The sequence below is a fragment of the Mauremys reevesii genome, linkage group 9 (assembly GCF_016161935.1).
Source record: "Mauremys reevesii isolate NIE-2019 linkage group 9, ASM1616193v1, whole genome shotgun sequence".
Taxonomy (NCBI): domain Eukaryota; kingdom Metazoa; phylum Chordata; order Testudines; family Geoemydidae; genus Mauremys; species Mauremys reevesii.
In genome coordinates, this window is record NC_052631.1 from 65,441,961 (window position 1) to 65,466,788 (window position 24,828).

General features: G+C 52.0%; 1 protein-coding gene across 2 annotated transcripts; it reads right to left on the reverse strand.

The window, feature by feature from the left end:
- Positions 1 to 923: 923 nt before the first annotated feature.
- Positions 924 to 19,950, reverse strand: PLP1 (proteolipid protein 1). 2 transcript variants are annotated; one of them, XM_039489279.1, is made up of 7 exons: positions 19,671 to 19,950; positions 10,632 to 10,818; positions 8,816 to 9,077; positions 6,645 to 6,813; positions 5,829 to 5,902; positions 4,524 to 4,589; positions 924 to 3,774 (listed from the first exon to the last, which is right to left on the reverse strand). In XM_039489279.1, exons 1-7 carry the CDS (start codon positions 19,672 to 19,674, stop codon positions 3,703 to 3,705), a joined length of 834 nt encoding a protein of 277 aa, XP_039345213.1. In that variant the 5' UTR covers positions 19,675 to 19,950; the 3' UTR covers positions 924 to 3,702. The 2 variants fall into 2 exon arrangements, with proteins under 2 accessions (XP_039345213.1, XP_039345214.1); XM_039489280.1 differs by having other exon boundaries at positions 925 to 3,774; positions 8,921 to 9,077; positions 19,671 to 19,945.
- Between the last annotated feature and the right edge of the window lie 4,878 nt (positions 19,951 to 24,828).

Genomic DNA, 24,828 nt, shown 5'->3' on the forward strand with positions numbered 1-24,828 from the left:
CCCCAGGCACATGGAGGGGCCTGGGATCCTCGGCGAGGAAGAGAAGGGGCAGGACCATGGAGGGGGTGGGGCCTTGTGCCCCCCCACTTTAGGAAGACTCCGCCTGCCCACCCCCACCTAAGGGACTGACTCACCCACCCTCAGATCTAGCATGTAATAGTACTGTGCACACAGCTCGTGTCCCTTAATAAAGCTGCGACCTTGCTTTGTTTTTTTCTGGTACTTATGAAAACAAGGGACTGACAGAAACAGTGACCAAATGATACAGCAGGCAAGTGATGTGCACGTTTATCAGGCTGTTTTGCCAGTGCAATAACCTTGCTATTTTAAGCAACAGAGAGTCCTGTGGCACCTTTAAGACTAACAGATATATTGGAGCATACGTTTGCTATTTTAGTAACAAGGCCACCACCACACACCTGCTTTCTCATCTGCAGCACCTTCTAGTCTTGGGCTCCCTTTAGGGTTGCCAACTTTCTAATCACACAAAACGGAACATCCTTGACTCCGCCCCTGCCCCGCTTCCCAGAGGCCCTGCGCCCCCACTCCTCGCTCCCTCTCCCCCTGCCCCCCACTCACTCTCCCCCACCCCACTCACTTTCCCTGGGCTGGGGGAGGGGGCTGAGAGCTCTGGCTCGGGGTGCAGGCTTTGGGGTGGGGTCAGAAATGAGGGGGTTCAGGGTGCAGGCAGGGACAGGAGGCTGGAGCAGGGGGGTTGGGTGCAGGAGGGAGTGCGGGCTCTGGCTGGAAGTGCGGGCTCAGGGCTGAGGCATGGGGTTGGGGTGCGGGAGAGGGTGTGGGGTCCGGGCTCCAGGAGGGAGTTTGAGTGTGGAAGGGGGCTCAGGGCTGGGTCAGGGGGCTTGGGGTGCAGGATACAGACTCTGGGAGGGGGTTCCGCCCTGGGGTTTGGGGTGCGAGAGGGCTGTGGGCTTTAGCCTGGTGGTGCTTACCGCAGACGGCTCTGCACGGCTCCTGGAAGTGGCCAGCCTGTCTGGCCCAGCTCCTAGGCACAGGAGTGGCCAAGCAACTCAGCGGCCGTGGTTCCGGGCGCTCGGGATGGGGGCAGCACGTGGACATGCCGGCTGCTTCTGGAGAGCTGCATAGAACCAGGGAGCCTGCCTTAGCCTCTCTGCACCACTGACCGGTCTTTTAACAGCCTGGTAAAACTGGATGCCTGGCAACCCTAGCTCCCACCCAGCTCTGCCACTGACCCTCAGTCCTGGCCTGCCTCCCTGCTTCTTTTTATGACCTATCTTGCTGATATTTTTTTCATTTGTATTTTTTCAGTCATGTCTTTCTGATGCCAGGTGCTAGGGTGAAAATCCTCAAAGGTATTTAGGTGACATCAATGGGAGTTAGGTGCCTAAATACCTTTGAGGCTCTGGGCCTAGGTTTCTACGGGGACATGTCTAGTGTATTGTGCAGCAGGGCCAGTGCTTCTGCTTCCATCCGGTGTGACATCAAAGAGTTATTATCAAAGCAAGCTCACCAGGATGCAGTCTCCTTTGTGTCCAGCCTGGCGGCCATCCCAGACAGACAGGTGGACAAGTGGGTTCAGAATGGTCTTAATTTTAATTTATTTTCTTTAATTTTATAAAATACACCTTGTAAGATAAGTCTCTAAAAACTTGCTCCTTTTTATTGGTTAAAAAGTTGAAATTCTAGATCAGAAATGAAGGAAACACTTTCAGTTGATTAACTTTCGTTTTTGTGGGTGTGTTTGGGTTCCGGGGGGGCGGAGCAGGGGGGAGAGGGGTTGGTTATTTGTTATGTTATTAAATCAATACAAAACTTCATTTTCCTGATCTTGACTGGTTTCTTCCCACCCCATTCCACCCTACCCCATCTCATCCCACCCGCTCCCCAAACCTATGTGCACTGGGGAGTCTAACCAATCTATTTCAGCATACATGGTGGCAAAGATGCACCATGCTCCCCGCTTGGCAGCACTGCTGGCTGACCCTGTCCCTGCTGAAACCAGTGTCAGAATCGCTGCAATGAAGGAGCTACAGTCTGCCACTGAAAGTAGTTTCTTCAATAAATAAACACCAAGCCAAATTTCTTTACCTATAGTTAACAAAAACAGAAGGGGAAAGGCTGGAACCAGGAGTATTCAGCAGACATGGACTTTTTATTCCCTGTCTGAGGGCCACTGTGGTCGTTTGACTGCTGAGAACTTCTGGCAATGGTCAGTCTACAAAGGGGAGCAGCTTCTCAATCGGAACCTTGCCCTCTCTTGAGCATGTTGAAATAATACGATCCTTTCCCCATCCTGGTGTCTCCAATGAAAAGGGAAACATCAAAATCTCATTCTAAGTTTGGCTGCATACGCAAACATTGGCTCATAAACTTGCCCAGTGAGAAACACCTAAATGGAAGCTGGAGGGTTTGGATTTGCACAGAAATGGCCATATTTAAAGACTGTGTAAATCCAATCATGCAGAATGTGCTGTGCCCCCCTTAGTCATTTATTTAATTGCCTTCTGAATGACTGGCCATTGTCAAAATGAGATACTGAATCTTTCAGGTTGTGGCCAGTTTCAAAATATACAGCCTGGCTCACGGGAAACCCTTGAGAAAACGGGAGGGCTGGGAGTGGGGAAAAAGTTAAATTTGGTATGTATTGGAAACAAATCAAGATCTTCGATTTACAGAACATTACGGAAGCAAACGTCACCCAAAGAGAAGAGCACCATTGTGAAGGTATGACAGAGTTCAATTGCACAGCTGGTTACAAGAGGAAAGATGCGAAAAGACATACAGTCCAAAGAGTTATCCCGTGTCTACAAAAGGGACCCCTCTGGGTTTACACTCTCAGGCCCTTGGTTAGAAAAGTCCTTCTAGTCCAAGCTGGTATCCACCTCTCCCCTACTGCTTAGGACCTGCAGTAGGGGACATAGGGAGTGGCTCCCATGCAATGCTGAGACAATTCTAATCCTATTTCTGTTAAGGTGTAAGACCAAGAGTCCCCTTTGTCTACAGAGACACCAAGCTCCTTTATGCTTTAAGTAGGGGTGGCTGTGTTAAGGAAGTGGGATTCTATGAGCATCGGGGTCTGTGCTCTCTCCCCATATTGGGAAGATCCTTGCTCTAAACCCCTTTTACCCTGGCTGCAGTATGCAGTTTAAGGTAAATTCTCTTTCTTTACCATGGAGAAGTCCTCTTCTCCTCCATCTGCAGTATGAAGATGGAAGCAAATTCTGTGTCTTTTATAACAAGGAGAGTCTCTAGTGATGGAATCAAGGCCAGGCCACTTCCTCCTCTCTCTATGTAGCATGCAGCATCTTTCTCACTCATAATAGAGCAACCAACATTGATTCCTGCCTCCCAGAAGCAGAAAGTCTCGTTCCTATTCCTAGGAAATGTCGGGAAGTTGGAGTCAATCCCGCATCTGCTTTTCCTGTTTTTGGCCTGGCAGGAAATCCTCTTCGTTTAACTTTCCCTATTCCCAGCAAAACTTGCTGCAGAGCAACATAGCCGCAGACGTACACCGAGAGAAAAGTGCATGAGGACGTATCCATCGTTGGGAGTCTCCCCATCCTTGTGATGCTCATCATGATGGATACAATAGAGGAAGAAGAGGGGGAGTCAGCGGTGAAGATGGAGTTAAAGTAGGAGACCTGGTATTGGGTGGCTGCATTGTTAAAGCCTCGTGGTTAGAGAAAAAAGGGCATTTCGGATATCCCGGCTCCCTCTGGCAGACTAGAACTTTGTGCCTCGGCCCATGAGTTTGAGGACGGCAAAGTTGTAAGTAGCGGCAATCATGTAAGTGAGCTGTGGTGGGGAAAAAAGAGCAGGTGAGAGATAGGAAGATTCAAACCAACATTCTGTGTGCAGCGAAACAGGGCTGGGCCAGAACCCCAGATGGTGTAAATCCACAGAGATCAATGAAGCCATGTTGATCTACACCAGCTGAGGATCTGGCCTACTCTGTCCATAAGCCCCACCCCTTTCAAAGTGATTAGCCGTCTCTCTCCAGGATGCCTGAGATGGCCTTCTTAAGACCAGTCAGTCACTCTTCTCCAGGCTTTATGGATGCCTTTCATTTAGTTGGACCAACAATAAATTTACCAAGGCATAGTCGGTTTTCAAGGAATGGTCAGTTTTCCCAACAGTTTCAGCAGCCCATTCACCAGCTGGTGCAAAAACACTAGCATGGAATGTCTCTGATGAAATGTAAGTTACGTGAGGTGTTCAGGGAACGGCTGCATACAATACAGCAGAGTGCTTGTTGCAGAGGGTTGGACTACGTGGGCTGGATGGTCACATCCAATCTTGTCATCTGCGATTCTATGACACTATCCACCTCTCCTTATGATCCCCACCTTCCAGCAGCAACTTCTCCTGCTACCTTCTTGGTTCTAAAAATCACGGCTCTGCTCCAGTGAGCAAGGGGAAGAAATAACCAGGCACTCTGTGTGAAGTGAGTTTCTTGCCTACCAGCTTCCTTGCTTTAATGATCTCACCTCCTAACAGTATCTCTTAGGATGAGAAGAGAAGTTTTAGGTGGAGCATTGACTCACCAGTGAAACCAGCGTGGCTGCAGCACCAACAAATGCGGCAATAAACAGGTGGAAGGTCATTTGGAACTGCAAGGAAATAAAACAATGAGTCGCCATTTACAGATGTTTCCCAGACAGCAGAGACAAAGGGGTTTCCACAAGGTATCTGCAAACAGGCCTCTCTTCACCAAATTGGACTGGATCTGTGGAGCCAGTCAGTGAGATGGCATCTACAGTCCCAGCAGCACTTGGCAGTGATGGGCATGAGGGTCTGTTTTAGGCACATTCATATTCATCCAGTCTTGACCCTTCTATAAATTACTCTACCTGTGGACTTCCAGTGGTATCCTGTGTGGATCGCCTAGTCCAGGGGAAAGAAGGGTGTTCTATCTCCATTCAATGAGGGAGGATGCTCCAGTGGTTAGGGCACCAGCCTAGGACTTAGGAGACCTGGGCTTAAGTCCTTCTGCTACAGACTTCCTTTGCAACTTTGGATAAATCACTTAATCTCTCTGTGCCTCGACTGTCATCTGTAAAATGGGGATAATGGGACTTCCCTACCCCACAGGGATACTGAGAGCTGCTCTGATACTACAGTGATGGAGGACAGATGTGTACCATGAGACAGATGTGCTCTCTGTTGGTGTTTCCAACAATAGATCTCTGTCCTATACAACATGGCCACCTCCTAGTTAATCTTGGGCTCCTCAATGTGGTCTCCTCAATAATTCACTGTCTATGCTGTTCGCATTCAGTGTTTTAGGCTTTGCTACCCTGTTCATCCAAAACAACCCAGCTCTGACCTGGAAGGATTCATATTTTTGCTCACTTAGAGAGAGATTGTCAACCAGCAACCCTATGCTGCTGTGTGGACATTAAACCAGATTATGTCAACTCTTCTAATCTCACTGGAACTGATTCTGATCTCACTTGCACCATTGCAACACACTGACTTCAAAGGAATTACGCTGGTGTGAGTGAAAGGAAAACATGGCTTGCTAATTCTGTGATCACGTCCAGCTTGGAGCCCACTGCCTCTAAAATGAGACGTGACATCACATGATTTTAATTTATCATTTAGATTGTGATAGCAGTCAAAATGTGCCATGCGCTCCCCAAGCACAATGGGGCCATGCTCCCTGCCTCAAAAACCAACCTAAATTTTCACCCAGCCCTCTATAATTCATAATGCAACCCCACAGCAATAGGGTCTGGCTCCTGGCACCGAGAACTCCAAGTTGGCTGATGGTGCCAAACATCTTTGCCTCTCCTGATCCAAGTGCCTGCTCAGAAGGAATGGCTGGCATGGCCCAGCGGTGCACTCACCTCAGGGGTCTTACAGATGGATAGAAGGTTTGAGCCGCACACCTTTCCTGGGAAAGCATTCCATGGAAGGACACCTACATGAGACAGAAAAGTCATCCAGGATGAGCCGAGTGGAACTCCACAGGGCACAGGAAACCTGGCTCAATCTTCCCCATTGTGAGCCACTAATATATGTAGAAAGTGGGAAAGGCAGGTCAGTTACTTAGACAGGAGAGTGGAAAGAAAGTCATTCTATTCTAATGACATGAACACACTGCAAACACAGGGTGTGACTGCAGCTTTAATCCAGCTGGCTTGGCTACTGGCGCAGAGAAGCAGTGGCAGGATGCACTTTAGCCTGGGCAGTACAAGCCCACCTGGGTAAATACTCAGGTGTGTGGCCCATGCTGAAGACCATGCTGCTGTGTCTCCACGGCCACCGGTACCCAAGTTAGCTGTGTTAAAGCTAGCTTGGGTATGTCTACACAAGCTGCAGTCAAACCCATGGTTGCCGTGTAAACAGACCCTCAGTGTTTGAGATACATCTAGCAGCAAGTGCCTCCAACCAAATTCTGCTATATCTGCTGTCTGTTCTATCCACCCCAAATTCTGTCACATCACCCTTCCAAGACCCTGCTGATCCCACCCAAACGTCTCTGCTCATAATTCCCTGACGCATCATCGGCTTTTCTTCAAGAATGTCTAGAATGCAAAGCCAAATCTGGGGGCTGCTGGAGTCAGTGGGAGTCTTGCCACGGACTTCAATGGGACCCGGGTCTGTTCCTGTGTCTTTGAAAAAATGGTGCTTATTAGAGAGAGACGCAATCCAAGGCTCACCATACATCCTGGCATCAGCACACAGCGTGCCTATACTGGCAGAGGTCTTGGTGGGGAAGGCAATGGACTGGCATGTTGTCCAGGTGTTGAAGTAAATGTAGACGGGCACAGCAGAGCAGGCAAACACCAGGAGCCAGACGACGGTCAGGGCATAGGTGATGCCCACAAACTGAAATGGTCAAGACAAGCAAGATGGCAGGAGAAGGGTTAATATGCTGCCAGAGCCTTCAGACATGAGAGCATGAGACTGGAGATCTGCAAGCAGCCTGACATGAGATGCAATGCAGGGATCTCCACCAATCGGAAGGAAAGAGAGAGCACCTCCAGCAGACACAACAGGGCAGTTGTCTGCCTGTGGGAAGGCTAGAGAACTGACGCCATGTGTGTTTGTGTGTGTGTCTGCACACATGCATCAATATCAATATGCACACAGGTGCACACCTGTATATAGACACACACTCACAATTGAAAAAATATATTTAAGTGGGGCCAAATTTTCAAAGTCAGGCACACACAACTGTGCACATGTTCTTGCACCTGGTTAATTCCTGTGTGCCAATATCTAATCTGTGTGTGTGGATTGGGTATCTATCTACACACCTGGCCTGGGCAGTATTCCACTCGCCACAGGCATGTGCCAATCCTTGATTTGTACAGACACACACTGGGGATCTGTGCGTGAAATTCACTGATGGGCATAACTGGGCCTTGTGCAGCCTTCAGTGCAGGGGCAAACTGTACTATGGGCATCAGCAGGGCATGTGCAAACCAGTGAGTGCAGTTGTATCCACCCAATATTGAAAATCTGGCCCACGAGGTGCAAAATAAATTATCTTAAAAGGAAACCGCATCCATTCTGCTCAAATCCCCAAGGCCAGGAGCACCCTTCACCGTTTCTGTAAGCTGGGAATTGCGGAAGAAATGAACCTTTTGAATTAAAATTGAGATTAAGGCCTAAAAAGCTGCGTTGTGTCTAATAACACATGGGACACGCTGTCAGATAGCCCAATCCTGAGAGGTGTTAAACCTAACCTCAACCCCCAGTTTTTCAAGCCCCTTGTAGGATCGGGCTCGTAGAGAACTGCTGGCACTTGCTGTAGTATTGGCTTAATGTTAGATGTTTAAACAAGAAACAATTTGTTTGAAGATCAAGCTATAAAACTCTCCTTCTAACTGCTTTAGCACTGCCTGATCTCCCTGCCTCCAGACACCTCCTGATGTTTCACTGCGGCACTGTCACGTCCACGACTGCCCTGTCATTGCACAGTGGCCAAGGTTTTGAAAAGTGGCTACTGATTTTCGGGCACTCAGTTTGAGACACGGCAACGGGGCCTGGCTGTCAGAGGATGGGAGCTTAGCCCTTTCTGAAAAGCAGACCCTTTTAAGGTGACTCAAGCTGAACAATCCTAAAACTTGTGACCCCGCAAAGTCACAAGTCATGAATCGTAGTCAGTAGCTGCAGTGGAGGCCACTGGTGGAGGCAGAATGCCAGAATCACTGCTGCCTTTGAGCAGAGGAGGACTGCCAGCAGACCCATTCCTTATTGGTCATTAAATAATATCTAAACACCCCACCCAACCAGAGCACTGCACAAACACTATGCAGAATAGATATGTTTGTGGGGAGGGAGTGTCTTTGGGTTATGTGGAGCACCCAGCACAATGGGGCCCTGATCTGGGCCTACAGGGACTACTGCAATACAAATAATAATCACTGATACCCCCCGAGGCTGAATCCTGTGGGGTGACAGGGCCCCTGCAACTGCCAGTGAAATCAACTGACTTCAAACAAAATGCTTTTTGTTTAAACATTCAAATTAAAGTGCAACCTCCTGCAAATGGAAACAATGGAGGGGCTTGAATAGAGGGGGGAAAAGGGTGGGGAAGGGGTTAACAAATAAGAGGTCAGCAAAGGTGGCAGGAGATGTAGCTGGGGTGGTGAGGAGTGCAGCTGGCCGTGGGGAGCCTCCGGTGGCAGGGCAGCTGAGCCGGCAGGATGCGGTTTCCTTTTAGATGCCATCGAATCAGTGCAGCCGTTCCACCGGGTACGCGACTCCCACCGGAGCCGGTCAGCCAGATGGAAAAGAGCTGCAGTCTCATGCCCATCAGTCACGTCAACCTGCACAAGTGTTCCAGTCACGTGAATTAGTGCCAAACCCTGGTTAAGATCACCTTGTCGGGATGTCCTAGCCATTTTCCCAAACACTGACACACCCGCTCCAAAGAGTGAGCTTGATGGTGGCCTCTGGAACCCCTCCCCTTCTGGCCCCCTGTTACCGTAGCGCTGAGGCCCTTGCCGCAGATGGTGGTCTTGTAGTCGCCAAAGATCTGCCTGACGGCACCAGTGGTGTAGAAGCCCTCAGCCAGAAGGAGGGCTCCATAGAGGAAGAAGAAAGAAGCCGTTCCATAGATGACATATTGGAACGCGTGGATCCTGGAGAGGACACAGGGAAGAAACAGAGACAAAGAGGGAGGGAGAGAGAGAAAGATAACCTCTTAACTCTCATTGCAGATCTCCTCCTTCAAACCCCCTGGGAGCGATAGGATGCACCACAGAGAGAATCTCTCCTGGAAGCCACCAGCAGCGAGTTCCCCTCCCAGGAAAGACAGAGCAAAGGATGGCCTACATGAACAGCTCCCCAGGACTTACCTAGAGCCTGAGAAGCAAGTTCTGGTCTCTGGTACTCCCCATCCACTCCAGAATCAGGCTAAAGTGATGAGGGAAGCTACCTCGAATGGGAGAAAGGAGGGAATAGGCTAGGGAGGATGAGGAAGATCCCAAAGGAAATGACCAATGGAGCAGGCAAGAGGTAGGGAAAAGCGTCTGCCTGAATGGCTTATGGATGGCACAGCAGGGAAGGAGAAAAGGAGATACCTGGTCCCATGCCTGTGTATAAAGCCAGGCAGAGAGTGTGGTAAATCGAGGGCAGCGAGACCTGCTCTGCCTGGCAAGTATGGCTACCCTGCATTCTCCATACCTACCGAGAGCGGAGGATCCAACACTATATCCACCGTACCTAGCAAGGGTCAGATAGAAAACATGTGTGAAAAAAACAAGATGAAGAAGGGCCCCCTCCAGGCAGGGAGAACACTCAGCAGTCTCACCAAGCCTCTGCCATAGGCTGGACTGAAAGAGCTCATGGGCCCATTCAGTGCTTAGAACTCCCCCGAGTCAAAGCAAATCCGGCAGGCATGGACAGCCCCATGATCATGGGGTCTTAACAACAGCCCAAGGTGATGGGAACAGGGCTGAACTAACTGCATGCCCAGAGATTTGCAAAGGGGGCCAATTCTTCCCATTGGGATGAAGGAATCATCTGACCTGTGTAAGAAGCAAGCAGATCAATGACCCCATAGAAATGGATCATGGAGCCTGTTTCCCAATCCAGCTGCATGTTGATACCAAGATAACCAGCTAACCCATAACAGGCCTGGGCTGGTTCAGAGCTGGGTGTGAAGGTGGTGACGGCACGTTATTGCCCAGAAGTTTTAAGAGTTTCTGGCCTAAATTTTCAAAAGTGACTGGTGATGTTGGGTGCCCTGATTTTTGGGTGCCCAGTGTGAGAATCCTGAAGGGATCCTGATTTTCAGACAGTGCTGAGCACCATCCCTCTGAAAACGAGGCCACTTCAAGGTGTCTCAAGTTAAGCACCCAAAACTATGAGTCCCTTTTGAATCTGTTTTCCAGAACGTGGACTCACTGCACTGCCAGCCCTGCAGCCTAGTGTTTAGTGCTCTGCACAACCCTGTGGGAAAGCCAGCTTCAGATCCTGGCCCCAGTCTCATTCTCGCTGGATGGCAGGGACTGAGTTAGCTTAGTAGCCAAGGGAGAGGCAGCATCTCTTACAGCTCCACACTAGCCCCTGAGCGACTGCGGAGCGGTGCGGAGTTCTGATGGGAATCCTGTGCAGCCCTCCAAAGCCAAGGGAGTGATGGCTAGGAAGCGGGCCCTGGAAAGGGGCAAGAGCATGAGAAGACGAATACTTACACGTCAATAAGATACTCATAATCCTGGTAGTTTTTGGAGAAGTAGGTCTCAATTAGCCGCTCGGTGCCAGTGAGTGCTTCGTGCCCACAGCCGCAAAACAGTGCTACCCCAAAGAAACACAAGCCAGTGGCAACCAGCGAAGCAAAGGGTGCCCCTATCAGACATCTTGCGCAGCACTCTAACCAACCTAGGGAAGAAGAGAGAAATCATCTTGATCACAGAGCTCTGTCATTATCCCAAAGGGGTGGCGCACTGTCAGGTAGGCTAGACGTGCCCCTCCCCTCACTCCGCCCCATGAAAAGTTTATTAATAAAAACTAGCAAAGGGTGGGGAACAAGGGAGGCTTAAATAACCTACTAAGAAAAAAATGGTTTTCCCAATGTTAAGAAAAATGCAAACATCCATCTGCAGGGCTGGAGAGCCAAACTCAGCGGCATTGACGCTGCAATTGTGGGTGCTCTGCTCTGTAAGCAGGACCGCCTGGGGGGGCAAGTGGGGCAATTTACCCAAGGCCCCGGGCCCGGTAGGGGCCCACAAGCCGTGGCCCGGCAGCAGTCCGTGTCTTCAGCTGGCATTTCGGTGGCAGGGGGCCCTTTGGTCGCTCTGGGTCTTCGGCCTGGATTTCGGCAGCGGGGGGCCCTTCAGTTACTCTGGGTCTTTGTTCGGCATTTCATCGACAGGGGGCCCTTCAGTCGCTCTGGGTCTTTGGCCTGGATTTCGGCAGCGGGGGGCCCTTCAGTGCTGCCAAAGACCCGGAGAGACTGAAGGGCCCCCTGCCACTGAAATGCCGCCAAAGACCCGGACCACCGCTGGGTGAGTACAAGCGCCGCAGCTCCCCTGCTTTGTCCCAGTCCCCCTGAATCCTCTGGGCGGCCCTGTCTGTAAGAACACCAGATAGAGAAGCTAAGATCTAATTCTCAACTTTTAGTACTGGGGCGCCCCTCCTTAATATCTGAGCCCCTCCCAGGTTAATTAGATAGGATATGGTGTCCCCTGTGGACCTCCTCTGCGTGTGAATGAAAGCATTGCCCTAGGGCTCAGGAACAGGGAACTGAAATTGACTAGCTGCTAGCAACACAGGTGAAACTGACTAGTCTCCATTTGAGGCCCAAGCTGAGTGAAATGTCACAGGGAGAGAGACAAATGAGATGTTAAAAGGGCTTCCCACATGAATAATGGGAGCTGTTGTGATAGTCACAGATGAGAACTTTTTTTAATGTATGATTTTTACCTTGGCACTGAAGATGGAGGATGACATTTATGCACTTCATTCTTACTTAAGCCTTGAAATAGCCCTTCTAGCCCTATGGTTCTATAAGTCTCATGCTGGCTCTTCGCACTGGGGTGGATTTCAGCTGCAGGGGATGATACCGCCACCAGCGCTGACACCCACCGACGGACAAGCAAAGAAATAATAAATAGCATGCAGTGCTCTCATCCCCTGTACAGACACAAGCCCTGTGCTTATCACACAACACTCCCACCAGCTTAGAGGGAAGAGAGAAAGAATCCGTTTGATACAGCCAGTATCCTGGCTCAAATCCTCAAAGACACTCACTCCCATCTACGCCAATGGGAGTTAGGCGCCTAAATGCCTTTGAGGATCTGGCATCCTGTCCTTCTTACACTTTGAGTCACCCAATCGGAATATTATGCAGAAGACCGTGGCACTCAGTATCCTTCTTCTGGATGTCAGCAAGTCCCCCAGCCCACACCATCACTCAGCAGGAAGTCTGAATAAAACTGAAGCTGCTAACTAATACAGCCAATCATGCATCCAGAGCTGAGCCTCTTTACATTTACCTGCACCTTGGTGCTGATGTTCTAGGTGTCATCCCAGAGAACACCTGCTCTGCTGTGGTGCCTATATATAGCTAGTGTGCTGGAGGGCTAGACTTAGGGCCTGGCTTTCAGAAGTGCCACCCACCTTCAGCTCCCATTGGTTTCAGCTGGAGCTGCAGGTACTAAGTTCTTCTGAAAATCAGGCCCTTAATCTGCAGGAACTTGCTCAGGTACAAGATAGGGGTCTGGGTCTGAATTCTCAAACGGGCAAAATTCAGGTGTGTGCAGACTGAGGTTTTGTTTTGACCCATCACACAAACAAAGGCCACCTACAAATCCAGTTCTGACGCTGGATCCAGCTCTGGATTCAGAACCTGTGCAGAGCAGGAGGTGTTTGACCCTGGAGTTCCAGTTCAGGCCTATCTCTAGTAGTTAAAAACAACCAGAAAACCCAAGACAAACTCAAGCCAAAGCTGAAACCAGCTGCTTCCTGTAAAAATCACACTCGCCCCAGAGTAGAGTGACCAGATGTCCTGATTTTATAGGGACAGTCCCGATTTTGGGGTCTTTTTCTTAGGCTACGTCTATACTACCCGCCCAGGTCGGCGGGTAGCGTTCGACTTCTCGGAGTTCGATATATCGCGTCTCATCTAGACGTGAGATATAGAACTCCGAACGCGCTCCCGTCGACTCTGGAACTCCACCACCGCAAACGGCGGTGGCGGAGTCGACGGGGGAGCCGCGGACTTCGATCCCGCGGCGTCTGGACGAGTGAGTAGTTCGAACTAAGGTAGTTTGAGTTCAGCTACGCTATTCGCGTAGCTGAACTTGCGTACCTTAGTTTGGACCCCAGTGTAGACCAGGCCTTATATAGGCTCCTATTACCCCCCACCCCCATCCTGATTTTTCACACTTGCTGTCTGGTCACCCTACCCCAGAGCAGCAGCTTCCTTCCCTCATTCTCTGCTGTTTCTTCCCCTTTCTGTGAGAGCCCCTCCCTGTAAACATGGCCGGAGCACTGGGCGATTGCAGACAGTTTGCACATCTCCCGCTGGCCCCTGTTGCAGCTGGGAGTCGTGGCTGTCCTGGTCTCGTTCTAAACACACACAAGACTGATGGATTTTAATAAAGAAGAGGGTTCGTCCAGATAACACCCGCTGCTCTCTGCCGCCTCCCTTCCATGAATGTGCAGCGGGGAATTTTCCAACACCCACTTCCCTCCCTACTCTGCCCCAGCGTGTTTTTCTCTTCCCACTGAAGAATGGGCCCAGGGTCACTGGCAGCGATGCTCTCCCCTCCCATCAAGTGCAAGGTTACAGCCTGTACTGATCCCTTCATGGCACTGAGAACAATGGGGCTTTGTTCTTCCCTTGCCAGCCTGTGTGTGCTCCTCAGTGTTCGCCATGCTCGGGGGCAGAGTAGGACCAGGGGAAGCAAACAGGGAACAATGGGCGGACTGTTCAGTTACCAGAGGTTTGGAACCAGCACCGCGGTCAGCAGTATGTGCTGGTGGCTGCTGCGGGGCCTGTATGGCTGCGTCCATGGGAGCGGCAGGCTGGGATCAGGCAGGCCTCCTCGGCATGTGTGACTCATGGCAGACAGGTGATTCTGCAGCAGGTCTGGACCAGTGCACGAGATGGAAGTGGATTCCATCGGACAGCGTGATCTTCCCATCGACGTCACTCTCCAGGAATGTGCTCCCACACCCCAGCCAAGCAGCCTGAGCTCCTATTTTGGCATCCTCTCCGTTGGCTACCGCAAGGGACTGGGAGCCAATCCAAGATGAACGACTGACCTTGGGCCTGATTCTGCATTCACCGATGTAAACCAGGAGTAGCCGAGGGAGTCACACTGCTGTGAGATCAGAAGGAGGCCCTGTGTGTGTGAGACCGGGCAACCTGCAGCAAGTAGCTTAACTTCCTACATTGTACCTAAGTGGCTTAGACGACCCAGCCTGGAAATTGGGAGGTAACAGGACAAGCAGGCCACTGTCTAATCTAGATGATAGCTAGCTAATAGCCAGTAATAGCTACCATTAAGCAAAGACACTTCCAGCCCATCCATCGCTGCCCAGGAGCCTCTGCTGAGCTCCTCAGCAATGAGCACTCAATACCTATTTCCTGACACAAAAAGGTTAGGCTCGTCAAAGGGGACTAAAGGTGTTAGGCACCCAATTCCTATTGATTCCGAATGGGATTTGTGTACCTAATCCCTGCCAATCTTTGACAATCCCAGCCTAAACGCTTGGGTAAATCTGGTAGTTTTGGACAGAAAACGGAAGGAATTTAGGCTGGAAAAATCCAGATGGACTTCTTTAAAACATTAGGTTATGGGATAGATTCCTATGGGAGATGGTGGAAGCCCCATCACCTGGGACGGTCAGACCCAGACTGGAGGAAATGCTAAAAAATGGGGTGTAAGGAACAAGCCTGAACTGGCCTGGGAGATGAACTGGATGCATGGTGCTCCTCCAGCTCCAGTGCCTAGGATTTGCTATGAGATGATCTTCAGAGAGCTCCTTGCACCCTGAGCCGCCTGCTTTGCACTGTGAGAGGCAGTCACCTTTCAGGAGACATGGCCCATGGAAGAGCAGTTGCAGGAAATTCAGAAAGCTATGACAGCCCCCGATTCAGTGAAGCCTCCCTATTCGGGAAGGGCGCTTAAGCAAGTTGCTTTAACCTTAAGCATGTGCTCAAATCCCATTGAAGCGGATGAGATTCAGACACACGCTTAACGCTAAACAGGTGCTTTCCTGGATTGGGGCTTTAATGCTTAGCACTGCAGCTGCAGCAGTGAAAAGTTGCCCTCCTTTCTTCCACATTTGGCATGTGAATTGCGTGCTGGCTGGCCAGCCCAGGAGCCTGAAATCATCTCACCTGCTGGCTAGCCACAAAACACAGACAGGCTTCCCCTGTTCTATCCCACTGCCCATTAATGGAGGGGCCCTGCTCTGGAAGGTGAGAAGAGCTGGGTCTCTCTGGCCCAGCCAGTCCTTAGTCTGTTGGCAGAGTTTGCCCATGGGGGCACTGACTGCAGGGGTAGTTTTTGGCATATAGACCCCGGGAAATGGGCCAACGTGGTTTTAATCTCCAATGAAAGGTGCAATCTAGGCAAGATGCTTTGGAGATGGTTGAATGTCCCAATCTAGGAGGCACTTTGCAAGAATAGGTTTTGCTTTGTTTCAGCCAGAGGCAGCAAGCGAAGCGCCCGAGACACTGCACATTGCACTGTAGATTGTGTCCACACCTCACAGCGATGGATGCGATTGTTCTTGGGGACCTCTTGTACTGGGATCCATCTCAGCAGAGCCCATCCTGCCCCAGTGCTGTGTGGAGCTCTCCTCACCCCTCTCTGGCCTGGGAGCACAGGGGCTCTGGGAGGCAGTGGTGAGTCACATGCTGCAGGAATCTGGGACACAACTGAAGGGAGGCGGGGAAGGCTTCTTGTGAAGGGGGTAAGAGAAAGAGCCCCTTGTATCAGCACAATTCCCAGCCTTGTACCTCAGCCCAGCTGATGAATGGGGTAGAACAATAAGGTCAAAACAACAGGATGAGCCATTGAACTAGGAGCCCTGTCTCTCCAAGTCACAGACCCTCCCATCCCCGGCAGTGCAACACCCCCAGCCTCTGCCACCCTCCGCCCCCCCGAGAGCTCCCCCCACACAGTGCTCCCATTGACGGGGCTGATGAGTGCTGAAAGGTCCAGTGTGCTAGCCCAGCCCTGACTGGTACAGGGGTGGGCGAGGAGGGGGTGCAGAGCAGTGAGGTAACTGCATATTGCCAGGAGGTGCCAGAGACAAACAAGGGCCTCACAGCCCCATAGATCCCCAGTCGGGACAAAGCCTCTTCTGTGAGGCCCTGATGCAGCCACTCTAACAAACTCCAGTGGAGAGCCGGTGTTGGGATTGGGGGAGCGTGGCTTCCCGTGGCTGGGGAGAGACCCCAGGGGCTGCCCGGGATCAGCCGAAGCTCCCGGGCCCTGGCGATCCTGGCTAATGTTAAAAGGTAGAAAACCATTCCAGGTGGTCTCCTCTGAGCAGCACAAGCCTGCAAGACTGCCCCGGGTTAAGATACCTTATGATTATTACTGGGGCCATGGTGCTAAATGCAGCCCCATCTCCCCTTAGCACAGACCTCTGGAGCAACAGACGTGGCAGAGGCAAAAGGAGGTTCTTTTATCAGAGACCAGCCAGTGCCTAGGGACAGATGCCCCGCCCTCCCCAGATTACCCCCAGGTAGCCCGCAGGGCCTCACAGCCTGTTTCCCTTGGCAGACTGCAGAAGTCTCTGCCAGCTCTCCAGAGGCAAGCTACTGGTCTCCCTGACAGAGCCCATGGGGCCCCATCTCTGTCCCTATCACTCCAAGCAGACCAGTGACCCCGGCCCTCCTCCCCAGAGGCAGACACGGGGCCTTGTGCTCTCTGGGAAGGGAAGTGAGGGTGCAGAAGAGGGCTGTCCTCTCCCTCAAACTCAGGTCAGTCTGTGGTCACTCCCTGGCTGCAGCTCGGAAAGGGCAGAAAGTGAGTGTCACTAGAGTGCCGTTCTGGCCAGGAAAGAGACTCAGTAACAGAGCATCAGCAATTTCCCATGGTCCCCCCTGCCCAGGCCATTCCACAGCCCCTGGCTCCCCTTGCAAGCCAAAGACTGGCATTTCTAACACAGTTCTGCACCTGGCTGGAGTCTGAAAACCAGGGGGCCAGCTTCAAGGGCTCAGTCCAGGAATGAATATGGCTCCAGCCTGTTTTTTCTTGCTGTCTCCTACATCATGGCCATGAATAAAGCCCCTGTCCCTGGAATTTAACAGCCAGTTCTGATGATGATGCAGAGCCAGCGAACAGCAGAGCTCACATGATTGCATCAGCAAACTCAGCAGAACAGACTTCAAGCCCGCCAGGGAGCTGGTCTGGGGAGCAGGAAGGTACCATTTTACAGCATCACGTTTCTGACCACAAAAGCAGCCTCCTTCATTCCTCACCAGCCTTGCTGTTGGGTCTGTTCTAGGCCTCTGGCCTTGGTGTGACTGCACCTGCCTTTTGCCTCCACCCCAACTCCTCAGCTCCACCCCATTCCTGCCGCGGTGTCCAAAGCTCCCAGGTCTGAGCAAACAGTTGCCAGGTTACCCCAGAACGAAGCATCTTGTCTGGTTGCCAAGGAAATGGCCACTGGACTCAGACCCAGAAGAGAGCTTTGGACTTCCTGATGCAAAGCTTCAACTGTTAGGAGGAAATTAACAATATTGCATCCAAAAAATATTGCATAAAAAAAAAAGCAGCAGCCTTTTTTAAACCATCAAATTAATGCTTGAAAGGTTGACTGTGAAAATGAAAATTAATTTCACTCCTCAACTCCCCCTGTGGTTTCCATTAAATACCATAATCTTCACTTCTTGCCCTATGAGTAGCTGTGCACTGTTAAAATAGCTGCCATGTTTCTCCCCAGAGGTGGCTGAATTTAAGTGGGGGGTATAAAGTGATCATCTGCCTAGCTATCTGAGTGTAAAGCACTCTGGGATCCTTATAAACCTGTCACAATAGCACCTCCTAATTAGATAGCACGTTTCTTCTGAGCACCTCAAAGCACTTTCCAGACTTTGAATTAATTCACACAACAGCCCTGTGAAACAGGTAATGGTTATTATCCCTGTTTTCCAGATGGGAAAACTGAGGCACTGAACGCTAGGTTGTTTGCCAAGGGTCACACAACACTTGAGGGGCATAGCTGGGACTGGAACCCTGGATTTCTGGTCCCTTGCCTTAATCACTAGACCATGCCACCCCTCTATAGATACAACATTTGATCACCTGGGGTTTGTCTATACTGCAATGTATAGGGTGTGACTGCAGCTAGTCTAGACATACCTGAGATAGCTTTAATGGAACTGGCTTGGGTATTGGAGCAGTGAAGCCTCAAGTAATTAGGCAGGGTCCTGGGCAGGCTTGTACAGCCCACGCTGAAGCCCGTGCTGCTGCGGCTTCAAAGCAGTGTAGATGTACCCTATGTTCCCTATCTGATGGTTGATCTCTCTCTGGTGTTCTCCAGCCTCCCTGTTCAGAAGCTCCCGTATGCAAGGAGTCCAATTCCAAGCTGAAGGACTGGTCAGCTGGATATGTCTCCTCCTGGCCCCAGTATCCTGGCAGTAGGAGTCTACAATATCTCCCTTCATCCCCATCCCTCTCATCTGTCCCTCCTCACCAAAGACCTCCCTCGACTGACACTCCATTCCTTCAGTCCTGTACATGCCGTCTGCCCCTCCACCTTGCTCGCAAGGAGTTTTAAATTGAAAGCAAATCTGGGACACAGCCATGGCGGCCAGTGCCACAGCTCCTCCCATGGAGCCGGCTGACCTCGGAGCAAAGCATCATGAGGACCCAGGAAGTCGGAGGCCCTGGAGTCACATCATTGCTGAACCAGCCTCCAGGAATTAAAGCAGGGGTTCTCATGGAGCCCTTCCCAGTGGTGTGCAGAATGAAACAGAGAGAGGGGAGTCAGCTGTGTAGGGTTGGGGGGCTGGCCATGGAGATGATCCAGGAAAGGTTCTGTGTCGTACAAGGTGGTGGCAGCATGGAAACGTTGATGACCCACTGGTCACTTCTCGAGTACAATGTGGATTTTGAGACAGAACTGACAACTACATTAAAATTAGCAGGAGCTTCTGGATCAGATGACTTCAAACTAGCCCCACATATGCTCCCCTGGCCCTGGAATTGGCACTCTGGTTTTCAAGCCGATCTGACTGTGGATATGGATTTTAGAGGAGGATGCATAATTTAGCTTTAAACAGAAACCCAGTTGCAACCGTTGCTATGGAGCAGCTATCACTGTCCCATAACAGCACCAGCAGAATTTCTTTTCCAAGCTAGGACATTTAGCTTGGAGGCATATCCCACCCAAAGCAGGCTCCCCTCTGACCCACAGCCCCTTTCTCGCCACTCCAGTGTCAGGTCACCAGTCTGCACCTACAACAGTTCAGTAACAAAACTTGGTAACTTGGAAACTGGAGGGCAGCAAGGCTCCATGCTGCCGGCAGGAGGGCACCCAACCTAGTCAGTTACAGCTTGGCACCCCCTTGCTGGAACTCCCCAGGCACTGAACAAGCTGATCAAAGGCCCTTAAAGTCTCACCATCCAGCTAGGAAGGAAAGTTTAGCTCAAACAAAATAACCCAGCATTAGTCTCTCCCCCCCTCCTGGAAATCTTGGATTTTAAAGAATCTCCTTTTGTGTTAGCTGGAAAGTTTGGAAAGTTCTCTCTCATACTCACCCATTGCCTCTGGACTCAGTCAAATCCCTGTCACCTCCTTTCCCCTTCTGCCTCGCTTTGTTCAGCTGGAACAATCCTTGACTCTCTCTTCGCTTTACTTTGTCTCTCTGAATATCTCTGGCCTCTTCTCCAGCAAAGAAAAGGACTTTCTGATTGACAGCCTGCCCCCTTAAAGAGACAGGCCACCCTTTTCTCCTCCTCCTCCTCCCATTCTCCCACCCCCTCATCAGAGCTACTCCCTCATCTTGGGGGTAGCTCCGTCGTACCCTACTGTCTTTGGCTGCCAACGTCTCTCTGCCACAGATTTGTTTGTTTCCCTGTTGTCAGAAAGCAGGTGCTCCAGCTGCTTCGTGTGGGCAGATCAGGCAGTTCTGCAGGAAATTCAGTACTGAAGAGATTAGAACATTTGATTTGATTTGTATTGACCTTGCTTGGGCCTTACCGAGGGCACCTATACACAGTGTTCACCCATGCAACTGCTACATATAGGAACATAATTACTGTGACAGTGCACAGATGGCTGAGCCGTCCCTGCCATCACAAATCCCCACTGGGATAGAGTTTATAACCAGCCATAAAACTTCCCACCACGACTGAATCTCAGGACAGAAGCCTCCTCTCCCAGAAAGGATCTGTTTTTAACTTGGGTTTATGTTAAAGGGAGACACCACAAGGTGTGGGTGGGGTTTTGCAAAGCCTTGTAGGTTGGGTTTGGGGTCTGTAGGATCAAAATCCAAACCCAAGGTGCTTAGAATCCAGGTTCCACTTTTCCCAAACCACTAGGTTTCAGGGTGGAGGAGTAGGAAGGGGGCCAGATTCCATTTTTCCCTCCATCTCCAGGTTCCAGTTTTAGAGTGACCACAACTTTCCTGCCCTGGGATAATGGAGAATGAAACATGCCACAAGGGGATCTGATGTGGCCGTGTCATGTCAGAGGAGCATCAGAAAAGGACTGGTGTAACATGGTGGAGTCAGGGTTGGGCTGGCATCGAGCTAGCATCCCTCTCCACCATGCTCATTGGTAACTGATGGGCACGCTCATCAGAGAGATCAAAGACTGAATGGGCCACACAGACCCTGGAGATGGTCCTTCTGAGCCCAAGAGATCAGTGGGACAGTGTGGGAAAGTGCATCCTTCAGCTGCCACACCACCCCTGGTTTATGGGTGGGCAGGACTCCAGTCTCCAGGGCTGCCAAGCCAGTCCCTTTCCCCAGCACTAACTTCGGCCAGGAAGAAAAGTGCCCGTGCCCAAGCCAGTCGCTTGTTTGAAGCCTTCCACCCCTACTTCCTAATCCCCAGCTTGCTCCTACTGATATAATGACAAGGGAGAGCAGAGGGGCTCCAGGCAGTTGGGTCAATGGGAGGCCTCTTTCTAAAGCAAATGAGTGAAGCATTCCCACCCTGGGGCTAAACACCACATGCAGGCTAACTTACCCTGGTTAGTGAGCACCTGAGTACATCTATGCCCCTCCAGCTCTCAGCTGCAGGAGAAGGACTGTGATAACAGCTATGAGCCAGGGCTCTCCGTGTTCCAAGCCTAGACCCCAGGCCGGATGGGCATGGAGCCCACCAGCACACAGCCCACCTGGGCAAAGCAGCTTGTTTGCCAGGGAGGAGATGGAGGGGGCAGAGTTGGCAAAGGAAGTTGGCGTGGTCAGAGGATGTGCCTGGCAGCCCCCACCTGTGGGAATCCCTGCTGTAGCCAGAGGCAACCCCCTGCCACTTCCCTGGCAGCCAGCCTGAGAGCAGGCATCAGCGGGGCTGTCTGTCTCATAGGGCGAATCCCCCCTGGGGCCAGGTGGAACGTACGGCCCTCTGCAACTGCACTAGTGCAGCACCTGGTTCTCCCCCAGGGATCGTCCCCCAGCAGCCTGGAATGGCTCCTGTGGATCCCAGTGTCCCCTCAAACCCGGATCTCTTGGCAGACCCGGGGATGCCTCCTCCAGTAAATGAGTCCCTAGCAGTTGCAAGCTCTCACCGTCACATCCCCCTCGGTCCCCCTCGCCTTGTGCCCTTCCACTCCAGGTCACCAGCCATAAGCCACCCCTCCAAGACCCCAGTTCCCTGCAGACCTGGAGTCCTGCGAATGCTCAGGAAGGCCTGCAGAGGGCAGCGTGGCCCTGCCAGCCTGCTGCCTTGTGCTCTCCGGGCGGCTGAGAACAAGGCGCTGATAAATAGTTTGCTCTTTGTGCCAGGCTGGCTTGAGGTGGAGAAGCCTCCGGCTCTGTACACTGCTGAGGTTCAGGACATGGCCCGTGGGCCAGCGAGCTAGCCCAGGGGTGACTTTACATGGCTGCAGCAGCCCCTGTGCACCTAGGACAGGCACCTGGCCCTGCCTCCACACTGACTCTCAGTCGGGGCTGGCGTGACACACGGAGGGACAGCGCTGCCCTGTCCGCAGGGGACGGGGGGCCTGGGAATGCCAGTCATGTGGTGGAAGCGGAGCGAGCGTGGGAGGACGCGGGAGGAGCTGGTCTGGCACTGGCAAGATTACTGAGGCATCATTGAGGACAGGGTGTGAAAGGATAAAACGCTAAGAACTCGGAGCCGTGTTGTGTCTGAACCCGACTCCCTAAGGAGCTCAGAGAATGGGCCTGAGCCCCGGCTGCCCCTCATGGGGTCCCTGGGGCCTGAGCACGAGGCAGCAGGCTGGAACCGCACTGGGTCTGGAGGAATAACCCAATGAAGGTTAAACTGCCCAGGTCCAGCTCTGCCTTGTCTCCCATCCTGGGGACCCCGGCCCTGCACAGCATCACCTTCTCTATTATCCCTACCCCGTGCTGCCTTCTCTGTCCTCCAGAGATCCCCACTGTCAGTCACTACTGCCTGGCCCCGTGCTGCCTTCTCCTTTCCCTGCAGCTCAGGCTCCCTGCCTAGCCCCAGGCATTGCAGTCCCTGTGCTGGGGAGCAGTTTCTGTAGGCGTTGCCTCTTCCCTCTACCCACTGAATCACTTCCCCGGGAGATGTGTGCCGGTGCTGTGGTGGTGATGGGATCAGTGCTCAGCACTACAGTAGCTTCAGTTCTTTTGTCTCCCACTTGTTTTTGTTCCCTCCATCAAGGCTAAATGCCTGGGCTCTTGGTGGAGAATGAAGCAAGTGGCCAGGCAGCAGCTAAAGCTGGTTTCCTTTGTGCATGCACTCGGTGCGATCGCTGCAGTCAGCTCTGCAGGATCATGGCCCGGGAATGCAAACCCCCTGGCTGCTGGGGAGGACAGAGGATATATCAGCCAGTTCTGGGCAGCCAAAGGACCCAATCCTGCCAGGCCCGCAGTACAGGAAGATGAAGGTACCCAGCAGGAGACACTCAGCATGGCAGGGTTGAGTTCTCACTGCAGCACTAACTGCTGTGTGTTCCAGATACGCACAGGCCAGCTCAGATGCAGCTGGGAGACCCCATCCCAGCTCTCCCGGAGTTCCCTGGAACTAGAGATGTCAGCAACGAAGAGCATTCCCCCCTATTTAAATCAATATGTATCTTATTGATGCCAGAACTGCAACTGACCAATACGATCCTCCCACCACCAGCCAAACTGCACGCACCTGGCACCAAAAGGGGTTATTCTTGGCACAGACTTCTGCTACTAGCAAAGTATTTCCCAAGCTTCAGGGCTCTCCCTCAGCTGAGAGGAGAAAACCTGGCCACGGAGAGGGTTGTCCTGTGATGTGATGGTCTAGTCCTCAAGAACCCTTCCATTGGAGTGGGCGGAGAGCAAGAACCCCTATTGTTAACACATAGCTGGTCCCCTCTGGGCGCCTGGGAGGACTGCTTGCTTGGGACAGGCCAGCAATCATCTCGTCCCTGGTTCGGTCCCGGCTAGCCAGATCCTATTTGGCCTGGACTGCAGCCCTCAGCAGGATGCTGAAGCTGACAGTACCCAGGACAACATTTGCAGATGCCAGAGGCAAGGCGTTAGCGAGGGAGGCGCTGAGATGGTTGAGCTGCCCACAGCAAAGTATTGAGAGGAGCCCGGGCCTATTCATACCCAGAGCAAGACTTCTCCCACTGCACACTAGTGGGGTGGAGAGCGAAATGACAAGGTTATGGACAGAGTCAATACCAAGAGGGAAAAAAGAAAGGGAGAGTTAAGGCAGCCAAGAAGAAAAAGAGGGACAGGGAGCAGGGCCGGCTTTATGACCCGCGAGGCCCGATTGGAATACTTGGCGGCTGTCCAGGGCTCTGGCAGCACTTCAGCAGCAGGGGGTCTGCTCCGGGTCTTCTGCAGCACCGAAGGACCCCCTGCCGCTGAAATGCCACCAAAGACCCCCGGAGCGGACCCTCTTCGGCACGGGGCCCGATTCTGGGGAATTGTGGGAATCGGCATAAAGCCGGCCTTGACAGGGAGAGAGAGGGAAGGAAAATAATTCTAACTAACAGCATCCTCCCCAAGCAGTAAGGAGCAGGCCTCAGACTCCATCCTGGGAGAGGATGGATGGATGGATATGGCTTTGTGATGTTCTGCTGGTTTCCCCCTGAAATCTATCCAGGTTAGAACTCATAATATCCCACCCACACCTGCCATCCCCCCCAACGCTTTGCCAACACCTGGAGATCCAGCCGTGTCCCCTCTGCTTCCTGTGGCAGCCACAGCAATAACAGACCTGGACATGGAAGTCAGCCCACGCTGTCAGGGACGACACAAGAGGCCGAATAGACTCCAGCTCTCACTCCTGCAGCTCTCCTGGCTCTGCAGTGCTAGCAGCATTAACTACCGTCCGGGTTCGTATGGAAACTATGCTAATCCGCTGGGACTCAGGACAGGCCCACAAGGAGCAGGCTTGGGGGAGCAAGGAACCTTTCTAAAGTCATGCTGGGATTGGCTTTGCCTTCAAGGTCTGCGCTGGCCAGAGAAACCGTTGGCTTGATCCTAAGCATTTGCAACTCCCATTGGCCAGGCCTCTCTGAAGTAAATCCCAGCTAGACACTTAGCAAGCAAGACCTTTGGTGAAGCTTTGTTCCCCAGAGAACTGTTTACATGGACAGTGCAAAAGTGGCCACGACACTACAGAGTTTTCCAGGCTCCAGAGAGGTTTGAGGTTCAGGGTCAGGTCTGGTAAAGATGCAGATCAGCTGTTTTCCAGCCTCCCATAGCCAGTGTTACTCTAGGGAGGGAAATGGAAAATTCAAGGTCTTCCCCCAGGGAGAAAGAGCTGATCTCA

Bases quoted from the DNA above. Each gene is read 5' to 3' on its own strand.
- PLP1 (XM_039489279.1), bottom strand. The intron at 9,078-10,631 runs GTAAGTATTCGT...TGTCCTCTCCAG, and splicing joins TATGAGTATCTTATTGACGT to GATCCACGCGTTCCAATATG. The intron at 4,590-5,828 runs GTGAGTGCACCG...ATTTCCTTGCAG, and splicing joins CCATCTGTAAGACCCCTGAG to TTCCAAATGACCTTCCACCT.